The sequence below is a fragment of the Colossoma macropomum genome, unplaced genomic scaffold (assembly GCF_904425465.1).
Source record: "Colossoma macropomum unplaced genomic scaffold, Colossoma_macropomum, whole genome shotgun sequence".
Classification (NCBI taxonomy): Eukaryota; Metazoa; Chordata; class Actinopteri; order Characiformes; family Serrasalmidae; genus Colossoma; species Colossoma macropomum.
Window position 1 is genome coordinate 17,311,528 of NW_023494808.1, and position 20,765 is coordinate 17,332,292.

Sequence of the window (20,765 nt, forward strand, 5' to 3'; positions counted from 1 at the left end):
AGACCTACAATTTTGTCGGACAATGATTCTGTGTGGACACGAGTATAGGTGGAGTGTTCACACAGCAAAACAGGCCGAACTAAAAAAAGAGGTTTGATATTTCCGCACCACAGGTGTGCTGTGCAAGCGCCATTGCTGAGTGTGATAGCAATAAGAAATATTCACACTGACATTTAGTAAATTCACATACTGTAGTACCAAACTGTGGCCTAGTGCATTAATTTGTGTATCGTAGAAAAAGTTTTTTACTGGATTAGTGAGCCGCGGCCTCTCTGGCTGATTGTGAAATCTGGAAGGCTTTACTGTTTGAGAAATCCTCGGCCTCCCAGCTGAAATGGAGACTCTGATTGGTCCAGTTAATTTGTTTGGTTTCATGTCTATAGGTCAGCGCTCCGTGCAGTTTAGGGAGAGCGGTGATTTAGTTTTTTGTGTAAGCGTCCTGAACTCAGTCAAAAAGTGGTGGGTCGTCGCCCCAATACTTTGAAAAGTGCTGGGTCAAATGCCAGCCTGTACCCAGGTTTCTGGCGGCCCTTGTGAGGGAGCTTTTAGAGGCGTTAAAAGCATCAGACGTCTGGTTCCTATCACCTGTCTGGTTTCTCTAGAACAAAGCATTTCACATCAAACCACTCTGAATAACTGTTTGCATCTTAACAGTTCAATTATGCAGAAACTTAAAAAAAGTGGAATGGTTTCCCTTTAATAATAAACGTTCAATTTAATTCTGAAGAATATAGATTTTCTTTTTTGGCTTTGACAATTAACCTTATTATTATTATTATTATTGAGCTTTTATTGACAACAGAAAATCTGTTTTACTAGTTTAAATTTGATATGTATTGTTTCTGTCTGCGTCCAGAAGCTGACTTACGCATTGGAGAGCTGCAGTGGGGGGACAGTGGAGTTTACCTGTGTAAGGTGGTGATCGCAGATGACCTGGAAGGCCAAAACGAAGCTCAAGTGGAGCTCCTGGTTCTAGGTGAGCAACATTACGCAGAAACAGTCGGCCACCATGTACAGGAAATAGAGCCTCTCAGGCCTGAAAACGAATTTGCTAACACAGGAAGGGAAAGCATGCCAAGTATGTGCTTAGGATGCAAACTTTGGCTGTAGTTACAATTTCCTCTTCATCAGTGACAAAAAAGATGAAAACAATCAACAGCAAGTTTGGGAAGACATGTAGTGTTGAAATCTTCTATAGCTCGAATATAGCTGAAAAAAGTGATGTATTAGATTCAAATATGAATGTAATTTCTACATGAATAAAATGCATTACAACACAGTTTGTCTTTCAGTTTACTTAATTTTAGCAATATTTGTGATTGATTTTATTCATGTGGAAATTACACATTTCAAATCTACACATTTCAATAATCCAATGAATTATTTTGACTGTTAGCTAGTCCTTCAGTTTGGGGAGTAAATGTCAAAACTTCACCAGGGTATATTTTGGTTTGTAAATTTACATGACTAAATCGTAAGGCAAATTATTCAGTAACTGCATGAAATAAATGTAAATTTTTATTTTATTTATTTATTTATTTTTTGTTTTTGAGTTCACCTCAAATTAACAGAACATGTATTTTATGATCATACACATATTGCTATATGCTTACAATTTAGTGCTGAAAGCCAAAAACCTTAGACGCTCTTTGTATTTTTTAATAAAAATAATTTTTACAGAGCAGATCACTGAGGAGACGCCATCTGTTTATGGTTTATAGCCCAGATTTGTGGAAAAATGGGTCAACTTTCAGTAGACAAAAAAAATTGTGAGTTCAGCTTCTTTTATTATAAGGGTTTAAAATGACATTACCCATCTATTTGACTGGAAAGAAGACAGTTACAGCTCTCATATGACACCCACCTTTTGAATGTAGCTTATGAAATATGAAAGTTATGAAGAATATGACATGCATTTTGGAACCACCGGTGGTCTCAAGGAGTTGAAAAAGTAAAAAAAAAAAAAACACCTCTACGTTAATGCTAATTTTTGATAGCGCCCCTACAGGATTCCAGTAGTGTGTTAGTGCTAAGCTACCTGCGATTCCCATTAACCTTATTTGATGGACATTCAAAGCTTAGAAAAGACAGCGTAACTTAACAATGAAATAATTGTAGTACTACAATACTTGCAAAGTTCAAATACAACTGCTTTGATGATTAAATATTAAATGATTAATGATATTAAGTACATTTTTTTCCACAATTTTTTTTTCCAATTTATTTTTTTATTTCACAGAAACCTTTAGGCTTTCTCTGAAGGCATAGAATGCACTGAGGCTTCCCTACTGACTTTTTTCAATGTGGTTACAATGTTGGTCCTCTGTTTTCACTGTATTCGTGATTTCAGAGTAGGCTTTGAAGTTCGACAGCAATAACAGATTCTGTGTTAGGAAACAAATAGACAGAGCATTTGAGAAGACACCTCTTTAGCTTCTCATCCTTATGGGATTTTCTCACATCAACTGACTTTACAAAGAGGCCCATTATCATGTTGTATTCCCCTCACACAGTTTCTGTCTGGCCATTACACAACAGCTGTAGGCAGGAGGAGGGTCGAGAGGCACCTCTGTCTTTCACAGCCCCAGTGAATTATGGGAGCAGCTTCACAAAGGTCTCACTGGGAGACCACTGTGCTACGCATCTAAAGACTCAACAGAGTGATTTATTTCAGAACTTCATAGCCACTAATCTTTTGATGTGAACTGTACTTTATGCTTTTGTTTCGTGGCTGTGGAAGGTTTCAGTCATACTGGTCAGTCAGTTGTGCAAGTCAAGGCTGTTGGATTTCCAACACAACCTACTTCAAACAGGCAATAGTTTGTATGAATCTTTTTGCATTAGTTTAAACTGCTTTGTTTTCTAAGTAAAAAAACACTCATAGAGAATCAGTTCTATTATATAGTTCATTGGTTTGCACTAGGGCTGCACTATATGGACATAAAATCAGATAAAGCTGATGAATATTTTGATGACAATATAAGAAGAGAGAAGTATATTAAAATAATGTGCCTCTGACTGGACATGCAACAAGTCCAGACTCTGATATTGTGTGTTATTAAAGAGAAATCTAAGTAACCTGCCTGCATTAATAACAAAAAATACAACATTGCAGAAGCCCAATTCATTTCAGTAGTAATTCATACAAAATACTACTGAAATACTAATTACTACTTACATCAAAAGTGAAAGCACATTTTTGTGTGCTGTTGAACTGTATGAAAAACAGCATTCCCTGACCAGCCTTTTCTATGTAGGCCTACAAAAACTATATACAGTGTGTTGTTTGGTGCATGGTCACGTTAGGCATTGGTTCTGCTGATTGTTAGCCAAGTGACTACCTCTTTCCTGCCGGTGTAATTTGTACACATCATTCGGAAGGGAACTCAGTTGTGTCTTGTTGAGTTATACTGATTTTATGGATTTTAACTACACCCATAGGGCCCGAGCAGCTTAAAGCGCCCCTGAAGACGCCGTGTCTGGGTTCACTCATCCTGCTGCACACCTCACTTCAAGTTATCTGCATCTTTTTAAAATAAAATCACCAGAAACCTGCAGCAGTGTATCTCAGTGTGTAAAGTTAAATGTTAGCTAATTGTAGCCTGTTTCTTCTTATCAGGCTATGGTTGTGTGTCAGCTGTGTTCTGATTAGCACTTGAAAACGAGCTGCGAGATTCCATTGAAACAGACAATTCAACCTACATATTCAGCAGTGGAATGAGGAGTGAGACATGTCAGCTTTCCTGACTGCAACATATAGAAAATGGCCAGAAAAATACATGTTACAATATTACAAGTAATAGTAATATATTCTTGAGGCTTCTCTGTTTAGTTGGTCATGGGTACTCAGCAGACACAGCACCCACTGAAGCTCCACTAGCGTTAAAAGCATTTTTACAGTCAAGTAATTAAGGATAGATTAGTTTTTGTCTTTGTAATTGGCTCTCTAGCAGAATGGTTAAGTCACTTGTGATACATTTGGGAGACTGGTATACAGGTGCTTCTATTTACAAAATGTCTAGAATATTTACTACAGTGTGAAAAAGACTACTACATACTACTATGTAGTAGTCTAGTGTTCCTAGTACTGAGGCAGATTGTGTTGAATTAACTAAAATTAGCATTTTAACCTGGAATTCCTCTTTGTTGAAAAAACAAATAAAATGTCACAAAAGCTAAAATATTTTAGATTGGATTTTTACAGTGTATCGTGACAGATATGGCCAAGATCTGAATGTAAATGCTCCCCCACAGTCCTGTTAATCTCTGTTTAAAACATAAATGATCATCATGTAGCTCATGTCAGCATTGGCAATGTTTGCCAGAAATGGTGCAGATCTGTTTTGAGACATGTGGGCCATATGAGAATTTTAACATGTGGGCCACTTATTTTGTTAACCCCTTAAACTGTAAGGGTGTGTGTGTGCGCCCACTCTCATAACTTCATAACTCACAAATAAGTTTCATAGAAGTTACTGAATAATTTCTTCTAGTTACTGTAGAATAGTCTTAAGGTTAAAAGAATGCTCCAGCATATTTCAACATAATCTGCCACTTCTGTGTCGTATATTGCCACATTCATTACAACACTTTTCCCAATTTCCTAATTCCCAAGTGTGGTATTTAACTGTGTTCAACATAAGCAGAGATTAAGATTAAGTTAAACATGATAGAAATTAAGTTTAAAATGCTGAAATTTTACTTTATAACGGAATAATAAGTTTAGGGTTTGAGCGTTTGAAGTAGAACCCAGATTTACCTCAATGTCAACCATTACTTACTTAAACTGATAACCCTTTTAACAGTGAAGATGTTCTTTTGTGACTACTTTAAAGCAGAAGTGGTTCTTCAGTGTGGCGCTAACACAAAGCTGAAGAGTTAGATATGATATAAAAAGCAGATTTTTTTGTAGTTTGTTCATTCCATAGCCTTCACATTCTCAGCTTAGCTCTTGATGCAAGGTGAAGTTGTAGAGGCTTCTTTGTGTGGACTTGCCTAAGAAAAGGCTTGTACTGTATGACACTCGCAGTGAGCACATAGCTTGTCAGTCTATACCAGTGGCTTTTTGTTTGTCAGCTGTATCTAAATAGCATTTTCAGAGCACAGTTTGAGCACTTTCTCTTGGAAGGCTGCACATTTACTGTGCTGAATGGAGTTGGTGTAATATGCTCCTGGAGAATGATAATGGCAGGTTTGTCATCTTCAGCTTAAATCATCGGGTCTAATAGGCAGGCGTGTTTTGTATACAGACGGGTCTAAATATGGCCGTCACTTCATGCTGTCACAAAGGCTTTGAGGCGATGTCATACACGTGACGACGCATGTTGATTGGCTGCCAAATGCCCTCATAGCTGAGCATCTCCCACTTGTGGAGGTGCTCCCATGGCAACAGAAGGGCTTTCTGTGTCCAGCAGTGGAGGATGACGTGAAGGCCCATTGTACAAATGTGAATGAGAGCACAATAAACTGGAAAAGAAAGTCATGGTTATTTCTTTTTTTTTAAGTTCCGTTATTGAATTTTGAATTTTTATGGCATACAGAATATTTAGAGTTTTGTGTTCCCAGTTACGGTTTTATCAGATGTTTGTGTAAAGATATATATGCACATAGGTGACAAATTAAAGGCAAAACAACAAAGTGTCTTAGCAGTGTGTTGGGCTACTACGAGCTGTCAGACCAACTTCAGTGCACCTTGACATAGACTTTAAGTCTCTGGAGCTGCACTAGAAGAATAAAACTAATGAGAATGCTGTGTTAAACATTGGTGATTTTACTTCATTTTCATACTCAAACTATTTGGTGACCCCTTGTGCCCTGTGGATGGGCGCTGAAAGAGACTCCTCCCATCAGAATAGTAATGTTTCATCATAGGATAGTCAGAATAACTTGATTTGCAGTTACCCTTCCTTCTAAGGGGACTAGTGGACCCACACCTTGCCAGCAAAATGCCCCCCCACAGCACCAGACCTCCTTCACTGTAAAGGTCGAACGTTCAGGCCTGTAGAGTTCTCTTGGTGTATGCCACACATGAATTCTGCCACTTGTACAGAATATGATGAAGGATGACTCATTTGACAAAATCATTTTTTCAAATCTCTGTAGACCAGTGGTCTCCAATCCTGGTCTTGGAGAGCTACCTTCCTGCAGAGCCTAGTTCCAACCACAATTTGACACACCTGCTCCAACTAACCAACCTCTTGCCAAATCCTTGATTGGCTAGATCAAATGTTTTAGAGTTAAGTATAGGGCAGGGCAGCTTTTTGGATACAGGCTAGAACTAAACTCTCCAGGACCAGGGTTGGAAACCACTGCTGTAGAGCAGTGCTTGGGGATTTGCACTACTATGGGTTTATTCACTGCAACCCTCCTATAATATCCCTCTCTGTGTAGTTTTGGATTTGCTGACAGTCTGATCAAGTCCTGCACTGACGTTCTCAGTCACCTGAGGGACAGTTACTCTTTAGTTTTACTTACATTTCGCTCTAATGCACAAGTATCACATTCATTGAATGTGCACTTTTGACCACAATTGCCAGCCTTATTTACTGATGTCTTTCCCACAGATCTAAGTGCAGATGTCACTTTAGACACTCTTCCTATTGAAACTCTAGCCTGTTGATCAGTCTCTGTGACAGAAGCTCTTGCCATTCGTGCCCCAATAATGAACCCTCTTTCAGTCATTTAGATCTTTTTTTTTCCGCTCGCCGTCAAAGTCAAGGTCAACTGGGCCTGTTCAGCATTTCTATACACACCACAGATGTATAGTGGTAGGATGCTAAGTGCTTATTTGTGTCATGCAGTACAGGAGTCTGACAGCATCTGCGCTCGTTATGTTTCTCCACTCACTCAGGTGTTTCCTTTAATTTGTCACTCATCTGTACATATACAACAAAATATCCTAATAAAAGTACCCTGAATTAGATTTTACAAAAAAGTTAACAAAAATAACAAAAAACACAGAATCTTCAACATATACATATATAACCTATAATACTATTACTGTAGTATTATAATAAATTTATTTATTATTATAATAAAAACATAAAACAAACCACACCCAGATCCCATAAAAAGCACATAACCATAACTGAGCCAAATAATATATGTCAGTTATTGTAGAATATTAAAAGGCTCTAATTCCTTCACAGGATCTCGGTTATTTCGAGAAGACAGACTTTCTGCATTGGTTTGTTTATGTAAAGCCCCTTTCTTGCATTTGAGTAATCCCTTTGTGACAATTAAAGCTGGGAGAGGCTACAGATGAGCTGATAAAGTATGTTTGCTGGACAATTATGGCTTTTGGTAATGACCACTGGACAGTGTGCATGAGACCGCTGTAAAACTGTTTAGACTATATGGCTTAATAGGCTTGTGTGTACGCCACTAAAATGACTTCAATCTTCAACTGACTTTTTAGCCAACCTAAGAGCTGGATTATATGGCAGCAAGGTAAAATCGCAGTACTTGAAAACATTTTCATGATACATAATAATACATATCACAACATTTCATCTTTAAGAGATTTGCTAACTAGTTGGAGCAGACAGAATGCTACAGCATTACCTCATTGTTACTATGCGGGTTTAAAAGTTTAAATCTACATTTTTATCCAGCATACATTTGACCGTTGGCAAAATAAGTAGTGACATGCCTCTCAGCCAATCACAATGATCTCTAACAACTTGGGATGTGACAGTACGTGGATTCGTTCCGGTACGAATGTTATGGTTTGGTGCAGTCGTATGGAGAATACACGGTTTGTGCGAAGATTAGGCAAGTTAGCTGCGGTGGACCCTTTCTCTGCAGCTAGTGCCAAATGACTGTCGAGAGTTCATAACTGCAGCAGCGTCATAACTCCTGACCCCCGATTATCCATTCTTAAACATGTATGTCTGCATTGTGCAGTTTATTTTTGAATAATAATAAATAATATTTTAAAATGTACTTCTCTGTGTTATTATATATTTTCCTTTGTGCTACTGAATGTTCTTGTGTTTTGGCACAGGCGCTACAGATGCTCTGAGGCGGCCTGAGTAGAAAGTTTGACAGATGTAGCAACAGTAACTAAGGGAGGCAGGGCTTGTCAGACTTGTGCAAACGGTCAGTTAGCCAGGGTTCTATGGCCATACATGCGACATATCACGATAACGTTAAAATATCATCATAAATAACCCACCCCAGCTACCAGTACATATTCAAACTGAAGTTCTTTTCATCTTTTAGCCTGAAAAAAATCTCAAAAGCCTCAAAAGTGTCAGAGCCAGCAGGGTAAGGGGGCTACAAAAGTTCTTGAGAACAAGTACACAGCTTTGTGTCAGAACAGCGATTTCTTACACATACTGTGCAGTCAAGCTAATAGGAATTATATCCTGGTGCCAAGCATAGAGAGCAAATTCCAGGCTCTGGCTGAATTAAGCCTTTCTGGCTGTAGGCTACATCTAAGTCCCTTTCCTGTCTGTCTGCTGGAACTTTGTTAAAGTGGCTTTGGTTAAAGCAGCAGTGCAGTCTGTCCTGACAGCAGGACTCATAGCTTCCTCCAAAACACATGAAGCACTACCATGTTTTCAAATTGTTGCTAATGCATCATCACTGAACAAACTAACAAACTTGGAGGACAACGCTAACTAACAATTCTTTTATGTCAGCTAACAGACACCTCCGTTAGTTATCATCGTGCTGAGTGACGAGGGGAGAGGGAGGCCCATTCTACCCACCCAGAGAGAGAGGCCAGTTGTGCTCTCTTGGACTCCCAGCCGTGGATGGCTGTGGCATTGCTAGGGATTTAACTCATAACCTCCCTACAATAGGGCCAACGCTTAGATGGTTGTGCCAGCCAGGAACCTGAAAAGGAGCTCAGTTATTGTTGTGCACAGTCTTATATTGCAGCTTTTTATTTTTGCCATTTTTGTAATTTGTCATTTATTGACATCTAACCAAATGGGACAAAAGTCAGCAGTGCAGACTCAAACCTTATTTTGAAACAGACTATAGACAGAATATAAATCCAGTGCAAATCTGTGTAATTCTTTGTGTAATTCAGCTCCTTTATGTAAGAATTTTTTTGTTAAAAATGAAAGAAGTGACATTACTGAGTCAGGAGAAAGTAAACATAATATGCACAGGCTCAAAGAGAAGGTCCGGCTCAATATTTAGGTCTCAAATGCAAAATCAGCATTATACTGATGACTGAACATATTATGACAATAGCAAATCATTCACTTACATCCTCAGATGTTCTCTTTGAGTTCTCTTTCAACGCACTCACAATCATTAGACTTATCCACTATGGGAAGGGGTCCGTAACACTACCCACGTAACACTACCCACGTAACACTACCCACGTAACACAACATTCTTCCACACATAATGTGCAATTACACATTCCCACCAGAGAGGTCTCCAAATCCCCAAAACTTACATACCAGAGCTTTAAATATGTGGTGGTAGTTGTCTTACATTCAAATAGTATAAGAAAATGACAGTAATAATTCTAGAGCTGGAGTTGGCCTATTCTTTCTGCATTGACTGAGCAGATCAGTTTAGAAGACACTGGCTAAGCTCTCAACAATCTTATGAATCCCTCACATCCATCAGCCTCATGCAACCTACTTTTCTCTGCACACACATCTTTTCCACACAATGTTGATATAAAACGTTCTTCCTCCTCCAGCTGGGAGTTTTGGCCCGTCTGCTGATGTTCAGCTAATGGACAGACATAGATATGGGGGAGGACAGAGAGAGAGAGAGGGAGACAGACAGAGAGAGAGAGAGAGAGACAGAGAGAGAGAGAAAGAGAGAGAGAGAGAGATACAGTGTCAGGCCACTTTATTAGAAACCCCTACCTTGTACCCCCACCTTGTTGGTGTACATTTAGAGACTGCAGACTTGAGACTGACTTATACATTTCCAGGCTTAAGTAGGAGTGCCAGCCTTAGTGTGGTAAACAATAAAAGCTTTCGTTTCCAACCTTATGTGTGCAACTTTTGCTACAGTTTTGTTACCATCACGCGCAGTCATTAGCATAACACATTGCTGTTCTCCCACAGTTCGTAGCGACATCAAGTTTGACACGGCTTCAAATAATGCGCCCTTCATTACAGGAAAAACTTTCAGTCTGATGGATAGAACAAAAGATAGAAAAAGCCAGAACAACTTCAAACGGCTGGCTTGCATGTGGTTTGGATAGCTAATATGCAGTAAGTATGCTAGCTAGCGCACTAGCTGATTTAGCCGAAGTTGTCAGCTAACCTAGCTCAAGTTTCTCTAAGTTAGAGATCCCAATCCTTTAAAATGTACTAAAACTTAATCTTGATTAGCTGTTACAGTAGCTAGCCTGTTTTACACGTTCAAGTTGTTTTTTCTCTTTCCTTTAAACACTGCATTTACTATGTAAAGCAGTTCAGTTCTGTCCTTCAGACTGAAGGTTTTTCTGTAATGAAAAGTCTGTTATTTGAATCCATGTTGAACCTGACAGGTATTTAGTACTGGCTTACTTTTGTACCATGCAGTGCCTGCAGCTGATAACAAGACTAAGCTAAAATTCTACTAAAGACTTGAGATTGGACTCAGACTCGCATTAAGTGACTGTGAACATCTCTAAGATAATGATATGATATCATTGTGTTGCTCATCTGCAGACCAGTACTGAGAACTTTATTAATGCAAGCTTAAATATCATCTAAAACAGTGATGTATTTGGAAAATATCATGATAGCAAAACTGCCCAAGACCACCTATTGTTAAGAATCTTTAATAACACAGTCACGCATGTAGAGGCTGAATTTGTATAATAACACCCTGTGTTGCTGCTTCTTCTACAGGTGGATCATCTGATTCTTCCTTTCACTCTAGAATATCTTTGCTGCATGCACCAGCCACCACTATCTGCCACAGTTCTTCTCAAATCATGTCCCGCACCTCTTTTGCTGATTTACCCACTTTTTCCTCTTTCTGTCACCTTGCACCTCCTTCTCCTCTCTCTCTTTCTCTCCCTCTCTCTCTCTTTCTCTCTCTTGCTCTCTCTATCTCCAGGTCAGACAAGTATGGCTGATGATCTCCTGCCTGAGTTTGATTTGGAGATTATGCCAGGTACGGGTTCCCCAAACCTGTGTCTCAGTGTGTCACCTCACTGATCACCTCACTTCCTTTCTCCATAACTGCTGATCTAATAACAAGACACCACACTTTTCAGTGCACTCTTTCAGTACTAATGAACCATCTTAAATGATCAAAATCAAATTTGCTACAAAATTATATTTTCCCTTTGAGATGTATTCTAGCAACCAAAACATGTTGGGTGTCTGAAGTTTGCTTCTTTAGTTTTGTACTGGAGCTACAAGGTTAGTGTAGATAACAAGTAATGGAAGCCATCTGCAAACTCTGTGTCTAAATCAGCCGGCACTTCACTCAAACCACACTGAGTTGGTGAAATGGCCCATATTGTAAATAAAAAACTGACTAAATAAAAGAGTTTGATATACACAATTACATGAAAATGTAAAATTCTCTCCCTTGATACAGTCTGTGTAGGGAAAATAAGGAAACCATGGGTTCAAAAAGGCTGTTTTGAATTAAATGTTTTTGCAATGTTATGAAAACCAATGCATTTACATGTAACCACCTGTTCAGCCTACAGTAATTTAGCTCCGCCCACTCACACTGAAGTTATAAGGAGTGTTTCAGGCTGGACTGCTTTTTGAATTACATGTACATGCAGCCAATCCGAACAGAGTTACATATATTTACGTATATCAGTCTTAAAGGCAGTGTAACTACAACAGCCTGTTTCATTCTTAGATATAAAGAAATGTTGAAGAATGATTGTGTAAAAATTATTTACTGTTGGTTTTGGTTCATAAAATTAACAAAAGTATTAATTTTGACACCAGATAAAGAACAATACAAGAAGATCTTCAAATAGTGAGTCAACAGAACTTAAGACATAGATTCTTGTTCTGTTAACTTATTATTATACCACTGTTATATACTATATATATATATATATATATATATATATAAAAAAAATTCTAACTATATATATATAAAATTCTAACTCATCTCTACCTGTAGAGTTGTTAAGTAATATCAAACAATGTATGTAAAAAATGTAAAGAAGTGTGGTTGTAGTAACTTTCTGGAAGCTTGAATTTTGTTTATAGTAACAAAATATATATATATATATATATATATATATACATATATATATATACACTACGATAAAGAATTTTAAAGCAGTCCAGTAACTAACCATTTTTAGGGTTTTATGTTTTTAGTTTTTTTTTTTAGTTACTATAAACAAAATTCAAGCTTCCAGAAAGTTACTACAACCGCACTTCTTTACATTTTTTACATACATTGTTTGATATTACTTAACAACTCTACAGGTAGAGATGAGTTAGAATTTTCAAATAGTTATTCCAAATGTAAAAATTCAAATAGTAGAAAAGCATTTTTGAAAGTAAATTAGCTTTTTAATTCTTTCTAATGTTATACATTCTCATATTGAAGAACCATTGACTATCTCAACTCAAGGTCGCAGATGGTACAGAGCACATTTATAGTACACAGAAAGCATCACAGGAAATCAACAATAAACAAGAAGCTCGGGGTTTAGGTTATGCTTGCATAGACCTTCGACATATTTCAGTGAATTTATCAGGTCTGAGTAACTCTTCACAAACTCACTGTTTTCACTCACTAAGGTAGAATACACAGATCCCTGGTTGTAGGTTTCTGTGTGTTGATGTAGGTCAGCTGTGGTTAAAACAATGCTAACTGGGGGCCATACACTTCTGTTACTTGTTAGCAACATTAGACTCAAAATTTACAGTGTAAAGCTAAAGGAAAATTTTATAAAAAGCCCTGTTGGCCTGCATTTGGAGAGCTGTTGTCCTGCAGTGCTTTCTTCAACACTTGAGACCTTGATTTGCAGGATTAGACATAACAGAGTCTGAAAGAACCTCTGAGCACGGAGCTCTGTGGGAGAATACGTCTCCAGCAGCAAGACTGAACACCCAGTAAGAGTTCACAAAACACACAATGTTCTCAGTGTTTATTATCCAGTTAGACTAACCCAATAGTTAGTTTCTACCAAAGGTAGTTCTTTAAATTTATATTATGTTCATGTTTTCTGGCTTGATGGCCTCCAAACATGCTTACAGTAGTATTGGAGTGAGACGTGTGGAAGGGGTTTGACTCCACCAAAAGGAAGCAAATCATCAGGATGGTCTTAGCAAGTAATGAGGGTGGAGATTACTAATGATTAAACAGCTGATTACGCAGTGCGGCTCCCTCAACAGTATGACCATGCGTAACGTTAGCACTGACAGCACTGGGTGTCTTCTGACTGACTCATACAGTAGAGAGAATTTCTCTGACTACTCACACTGACATCATTCATTCACTTACAAGAACATTGTGTCAGCTTTCCAAACTAGGTCTTACTGAGGACTCTCTTATCTCCAGTGACTGTCACAATAATGCTGAACCAAGTAGATCATGGCTCTCAGTGTGATCTCCCACATGTTCTCTTTAGGTTTTGACCTGAGCAGCTGTTATCAGAGCTTGTTTTGCAATGTTCTAGTAATGTTTTGTTCATTGTTACTATCACAGGCCAAACACCACACTCAAGTAGAAATGACCAAGCTGATTCTCACACTAATAAGCTAATGTACTTTGCTAATAAGAAGACTAGGTAAGTACAGTTACACTTAGTTGGGTTTACAAACTGCCACTTCTTAACTTTACATTACTTTATATTAGTATGTTAATAAAGGTTCCTAAATGGTTCTTGGCTTGGACGATTGACACAACAATGCTGTAAACACGTCATGGAACATATCATATGCTGTCATGAGTTCTTACAACAGATTGCATCCAGCAACATAACAGTGTCATGTTACCGTTAATAGTAATGACAAATGTTATAATGTTTGTTTTTCCACTGCACATTCAAAAACAAGAGCTGACCCAAACAGGAACCAATAGAACTGAAAGTTCTAGTCCATTTCCCACTTGCTTTAAGAAAGCTAGCACCAGATAACCATGATTAACAAATTTATTGTCTTTTTTTCAATAGATTGTCATGACACTGCTATATTACTGAACAAAATCTGTCATGACAACCCACAACAAAGAGTATGACAAGTGACATAACATGGTTATGTCAGTGTTATGTAGCAGCGTTCAAGTAAAGTGTTCAATTGCTAAATCATATCATTTTTATTTTATAGCCTTTTATAACCTCCTGTAACTTTTATTATTATGTAGACGGTCTTTAAACATTTAAAATGTTCTTCACACTTATACATCTCATTTACAAAAACTTTTTTTCATCAAACTATCAATTGAAAGGTTCTTTAGGGAACCAAAAGTGGTTCTCCTATGCTATCGCCCCAAAGAGTGTACTCTATTGTACTGCATTTTTAATGAACAATCTCCAGGTCATTGTAGCAGTTAAGGCTTCCACAGTCATACAGAATGTTAGAGTGTGTCTTTGTTATGGTGTGTTTGTTCCACACGTTCTCTGTAGGTTTTGTCCTGAGTAGCTGTTATCAGTGCTTGTTTTGCAGTGTTTTTTTCATAGTGTGTGTACACCTCCCTAACAGACAGTCTCCAGCTTCCTGAACTCCTCCCGACTTATTCTTCTCAGATAGTCCAGATTTATGACTGTTGTCAAAGCACATAAACCATCCTTGCTCTACTTTTGAACAGACACTTATTTCATTTCAGTCATATATAGCAGCAGTTAACCATCGCTATTTATTACAAGTTTGTGGGAGTCATTCATTCTCTGTAATTACTGGCTATTGCAAATTGTGTTTTTTCTCTGTGCCGTATTTTGTAACATTTTAATTGTTATACTTTAATGATCATTGTTCGTGAGGGAAGATCTGGCGTTGTCATTACAGACAGTTGTTGTGTGTACTTAATTATCTTTTTCTGCATGCTGGTTGACACGATGGTTGGCTAGTGGCTGTCAACTTAAATTGTCCTACATCAACACAGTGACTGGAAGTCTCCTGTTTTTGTGAGTCTTTATTAGACACACTTACCTTGTATCTGCACTCATTAGCTATTTTATTTGGAACCCCCACCACACACGGCAACGCTGCTGTTCCTGACACACTTCTTGATGTTAGTATTGAGATGAGAATGGTCCACCCGGCCTCCAGAGTAGCATTGTGTATAGTGGGGGTGGAATTAGTAGTGGGCTGATGTATCAGTATGCCACTTATAAGCACAGATAACGTGACATACAAGCAGTACAAATCATGCCAACGTTAGCCCGTTTGGCTGACCAGCTGGGGGTGTTTTTGTCACGTTTTCAATGAAAATGAAAATGCTGCAGTCCCTTGATTATCTACTTCTATGTAATCCATTGCATCTGAAGTAGTCCACTTTATTTTTTGAGGCGGTGGACATAAAAGAATGGCCGGCCTTTTGGTATTAGCCTTAGCCTAACACTAAAGCACTTCTGTTTACTCCCATACTGCCTAAAAGGTTTGCTTAAGCATCTAAAATGGTTTTATTTGCAAATATATATACAATGTGATGTATATCAAGACTGTCAGAAATTTTAAATATACTGTGAAATAAATTTTTGTCCATACCACTCACTACTAATGGGCAAAAACTAAATTAGGGGAAAAAAGTGGGTTTAAAAACTTAATGAGAATGGGCTACCACCCAAATAATATCCAGTGTCAAATAAATGATCAGTGAATTTTGCTAAAATCTCTCCTTTCAGTTTAAACTGGGCGGTCCTAATCTCGGATACAGCTTATGTAAACAGTACCCTCACCAATCACAAAGCTGACTGGGCTTTTCCCACCTGCACAGCTGTAACAAGATTATGCAGTTCCAAACTGTTTCGCTCTGTTTGAGTCAGTAAAACTCACAGAGAACGCTAACAACCAAGCAAAAGCTAAACTAGCAAGCATAACAGAGCTAGCAAGGTAGCCCGTAAGTCTGTCTATCTGCTTGTTGTCTGTTCGTTGTTTATGTTAACATTTTGTGTGTGTACATTTCCTGGATGCACCACCGCTGCAACCATCTATGCATTGGCTCAAATGTCGGGAGCATGCTAGTTTGATTACTGGTGATGCCATAGCCATCCCTGGCTGGGAGTCCAAGAGAACATAATTGGCCTTGCTCTCTCTGGGTGGGTAGGATGGCCCTCCATCTCCTTCAGTTACAGTATGAGGCTAGTTAGTACAGGCATCTGTTAGATGAGGTAACAGAATTGGCAGTTAGTTTTGAGCAGTCCAGTGTTGTTGTGTTAGCAGCAGTTCAAAAAGATGTGGTGGTGCTTCTCACATTTGGAGGGAAAAATAGTTATTTATATATAAATAAGAGAATGGTCAGGTACCCAAATGATATCTGGTCAGGGGTGGTCCCACTGTGGTTCATTCTACTGATTAAGTAGAGGAGAGCTGACAAATTGTGCTGCAACTGATGGTGGTTGTTTCTGATAAAATAGCCAATGAGTGGACGCCTAAGGTAGTTTTAGCTAATAAACAGACTCAGTGTGTACTGTTCATTATACTTTAAATAATCCATTGGCTACCATCCTCAGTATTTCCTCCATTATAGAGAATACAGAACATGTAGCATTCTGAGAATTTGTTTACTGGTTTTGCCAGTGATCATATCATTTGGTGCTTTATTGTTCTATCTGTTCTTGTTTTCCATTAGCTTTCACTGTAGTGGATGTTATAGAGGAACTGCGGTTTTATGCCTGTCCTCTTTATTCCAGAGTGGGTGTTTGTGGGAGTTGTAGTTCTGGGCAGCATCCTCTTCATCCTCCTGGTGGGTGTGTGCTGGTGTCAGTGCTGTCCGCACTCGTGCTGCTGTTATGTCCGCTGCTGCTGCTGCCCGGAAACCTGCTGCTGCCCTCGCCACTGTGAGTATCCCTTGAGTATTTATACACAGCTGTCGAGCCCTCACTCGAGAAACTCTTTTTTAAGTGCTTATTTATTAGCTCAGAGGCTTCTTGACGCCAGATCATGTTTTATTTATGTCTTGAAGGGTTCCATTGTGTTAACATTTGATTGTTTGATACAGTGTTAAGAAGTGTCTTTATATGCACAAATACATAATTCACAAAGTAAACTTTTCATTTAAAAATGAAGCCAAGATTTAATTGGATGTGACATGAATTTGGGTTATACAAGTAAACTCCTATTAACATTTTAATCTTGTAGCAGCAGATAAAAAGCTACTTTGAAATAATAATTTGGAAACATCCCCAAAAGAATAGAATTTACTTGCTGATCTGTCGCAAACCAAAACTGATTCGCTTGTCAAAACTAGTGCTGTCAACGTTAATGCATTAATAACACGTTAAAACAGTACATAATTAACAACACTATTTTTAACACTCTAAAAAAAACGCATTTTAGACCTAGCTTGACTCTTCTGTGCATCTGTAGTAGTGCAGACTGAGACTATGAAGGCAATTGTATTCGTTCAAATACAACTTTTAAATGTTCCATTAATGGCAGTCTTGATCAAAGTAAGACCAAAGTCACTGGTCTGCTACTGCCAAGGTGAATTAGTACCACAGTACATCAAGTCTGAAGTATCAATTACAAGCAAAACACCCTGCTGGTGGTGGCTGTGTCAGTAGTTTGGCAGACTATGCTGGACAGTGTCTATGGGAGAACTATGGCTCAATGAACGAGGCACTTGGCCTCATTGGGAACTGAAAACTGTATTCACTCTCTCATTTTCATGTTCACTGTGTGCTGATGTGATGTTCAGGTTCAAGTGAACTCTGCGTTCACTTAAGGAAAATAATGTTATTGAATTATTCAAAGTATACATTGAAGCTTATTTTGTCCACTCTTATAGCCATAACAAAATGCAAAGTATTTCTTTAGGGTCACATTTTAGTAAAATAAAAAAAGACCAATATGATTAATCATGACTAACACAAAAATAATATGATTTATTGTGATTATTTTAATAATTTGACAGTCAAAACATAACACGTTCAAGGATCATTTGTTCAGGGTCCAGTGCTGTCGTGTATCAGCATACCGGTTCGTTATTGTCTTCAATTAACCATTAGAAATCTATATTATTGTTGTTTTGCAATGCGTTCAATTTAATTACATAATTGAATAATTATTTATTTAGTTGTGTAATGAAATACACATGCAGTCGTATGCAAAAGTTTAAACACCCCAGGTGGTCTCTGTAGAGGATGTGTTGACTTATTTGCAATTACAATTTCAACAAAACCTCAAACGTTTGCATACGCCTGTGTACTCAGTTTACATTCTGTAAATTATTCAAGATCGAGTTTGTACTCCCACCTTTTTCTGTTTGTTTTGTCAAAGAGAAACGTGACAAAATATCTAAAAGATGTTTTTTCTGCTATGCAAAACAAGACAACTTTAGAGCAAAATAAAAACTTCTCATCAAATTAAAATCATAATACAATTTGCCAAAAATCCTTTCGATTAAAACTAGTCCTAATTTTAGGTACAGCTTATGTAAACGGTACCCTCACCATCACAAACCTAGGCAATTCCATATCTTTTCACTGTATTCGAGTCAGAGAAACTTATCGAATGAGTGGACACAGCTGTATATCTAGGGCTGGAATTGTTGGACAAAGGGATGTCGTTCAATCGGGCTGGTTAGAATATTAGCCCTGATAGTTGTGATTAATGTTTTTAAGCAGTGATTTATTTTATCTTTTTTTTTATTCAAGTTTTGTTGGATGTTCAGTATAACACTCAATTTTAAGGTCATACAGATATATTTAATATCTTATTATTTCACTCTGTTACCTGGGACTATAAACAAAAGGGATATGTGCCAGGGGGGCCTGGAAGGTGTTAACAATGATCAATATCCACAGTGTGTTTACATAAGATTTCCTTTTCCACAGTGTATGAAGCAGGCAAAGGTATAAAGGTCACGCCATCAACACCAGTAGCCATATACCCTCCATACTACATGCCAGGGGTGCCCACCATGGTGCCCATTGCTCCTCCTTCTCTCATCGACCCCAAGATATCTGCTGCACCATCCGTCGAGAACAGCACTTCTGCAGGTGAGAAATTATTTAACAAATGCCTCAACATTAATCAGTTGGTGCAGCGGCTCGTCTAACACTGATATATTTGTTTAAGCCTCACAAATCGGGCTTAGTTGACAGGCATCAGTGTAAATTAGATAAGAATATTTTGTATTACTGTTTTTGTTCCTGTGCTGTGTTTTCTAGGTGAGCGTTATCAGCTCCAGGTTATCAGTGTTATTGTGTGCAAACACAGCTATTGATAACACAGACAAAGAGAATAAAGGCAGTGACCATTGAATGTTTGTTTAAACTGTCGTATCTTTAAGCCCAGCTTTAAAGAAGTTAATCTTTTCTACATTGAAGAGCTGTAAATTTGACTTTTTGCAGACGAGCAAAATGGTTTACAGTTAATAAAGACTCTCTTCAGCCATACATATATGTGTGTGTATATATATATATATAATATATATATATATATATATATATATATATATATATATAGATCCAAGTCCCTTGAATTGACTATTGGCCATTACCGAGATATCATATTAGCATTTTCATCAATAATCATAAAGCTGTAAAAACGGTAAAATTCAGAGTTACTAGCATTTTTTCTTTCTACTGTCAGGCTACCATTTTGGATAGACAAATTTTGTTACAACTGCAAAGATATGCATAAACTAGAATTTGTGAGAGCATAAATTGATTCAAGTTTCCCTTATTTGACAAGAAAAATGCTGTTCCTGTCTCTCTTACATGCACACACATAAATGCGCACACACACACGGTCTGTCCCCTGTAGTGCACAGCGGGTTTCGTCTTCAGCCTACGCCGGATCAGAATTCAATGAAGGTGCTGCAGTATGTGGAAAGGGAGCTGGCGCATTTCAACCCTTCTAAGACCCTCAGCAGTCATGACTGTAAGCCTCACATGGTACTCAGAATGTGACCACATGCTGCTGGCTCTACCTGTAGAAGCTGCATGCCCTGCTGCACTCTGGCCTTTCAGCTCACAGAATGTTCTCCTTCCCTCGTTTTCTTGCTTTTCTGTGCCTCATTAGCCTTTGGAGATTCTCAGCATTGAGTCAGTCAGTAAAGCTCCTCTGACACTGCATGTACTGTAGACTCTCCTCTGTATGATCAGAGTGCCTCTCTTAAATTGCATTGCTTGTATCATCAATCATTTCTATTCCACTACCCAGAGGAGGATGGCTTCCTTCTCTCGGTCTTTGTTCCTCTCGGTGTTTCTTCCTTATGCTCTCAGGGAGTTTTTTCTGCTACCGTCGCCCTTGGCTAAGGGTCTGGACCCTGATCTCTATAAAGCTACTTTGACAAAGTACCATACAAATAGAACATAATTGACTCCACTCACAAATGAGTTCTTTCCATGCAGCTGTTGCAAGGTTGGACAAGCTTTACTGAGCATCCCAGTGAGCGTTCAGCCGTTGAATACCCATTGAAATCACAAACTTGACCACCATTTAATCTGTGCTTGATTGTACTTGACAACGAAAGGTGAAAAGATGACCAACACAGTGTCCTTCCACTAGTACTTCAGGGAATATTCTGGATTTCTCCAATATATTCTCTGTCTGCCGTATTGGTAGCTACCTGTCAGTTATGGTACATTATTTCTACTAGGCTTGTGAGATTGTATGCAGTGCACCATCGTCCGATTGCATCTCTTAGTCATCACAGATTGTTGGAGAGGGGGGTGGCTTAGGCAGGTCTCT

General features: G+C 38.3%; 1 protein-coding gene across 4 annotated transcripts in view; it reads left to right on the top strand.

Annotated features, from left to right (window-relative positions):
* Positions 1–20,765, top strand: part of LOC118798223 (immunoglobulin-like domain-containing receptor 2) — a 46,314-nt gene that overhangs the window by 16,566 nt on the left and 8,983 nt on the right. For 3 of the 4 annotated variants that reach the window (XM_036557607.1, XM_036557608.1, XM_036557611.1), the window contains 5 exons: positions 857–976; positions 11,032–11,088; positions 16,757–16,903; positions 18,902–19,066; positions 19,836–19,952. In XM_036557607.1, coding sequence (XP_036413500.1) covers positions 857–976; positions 11,032–11,088; positions 16,757–16,903; positions 18,902–19,066; positions 19,836–19,952 — 606 coding nt within the window. The remainder of the gene's footprint in view (positions 1–856; positions 977–11,031; positions 11,089–16,756; positions 16,904–18,901; positions 19,067–19,835; positions 19,953–20,765) is intronic. The other variant, XM_036557610.1, reaches the window with a different exon arrangement.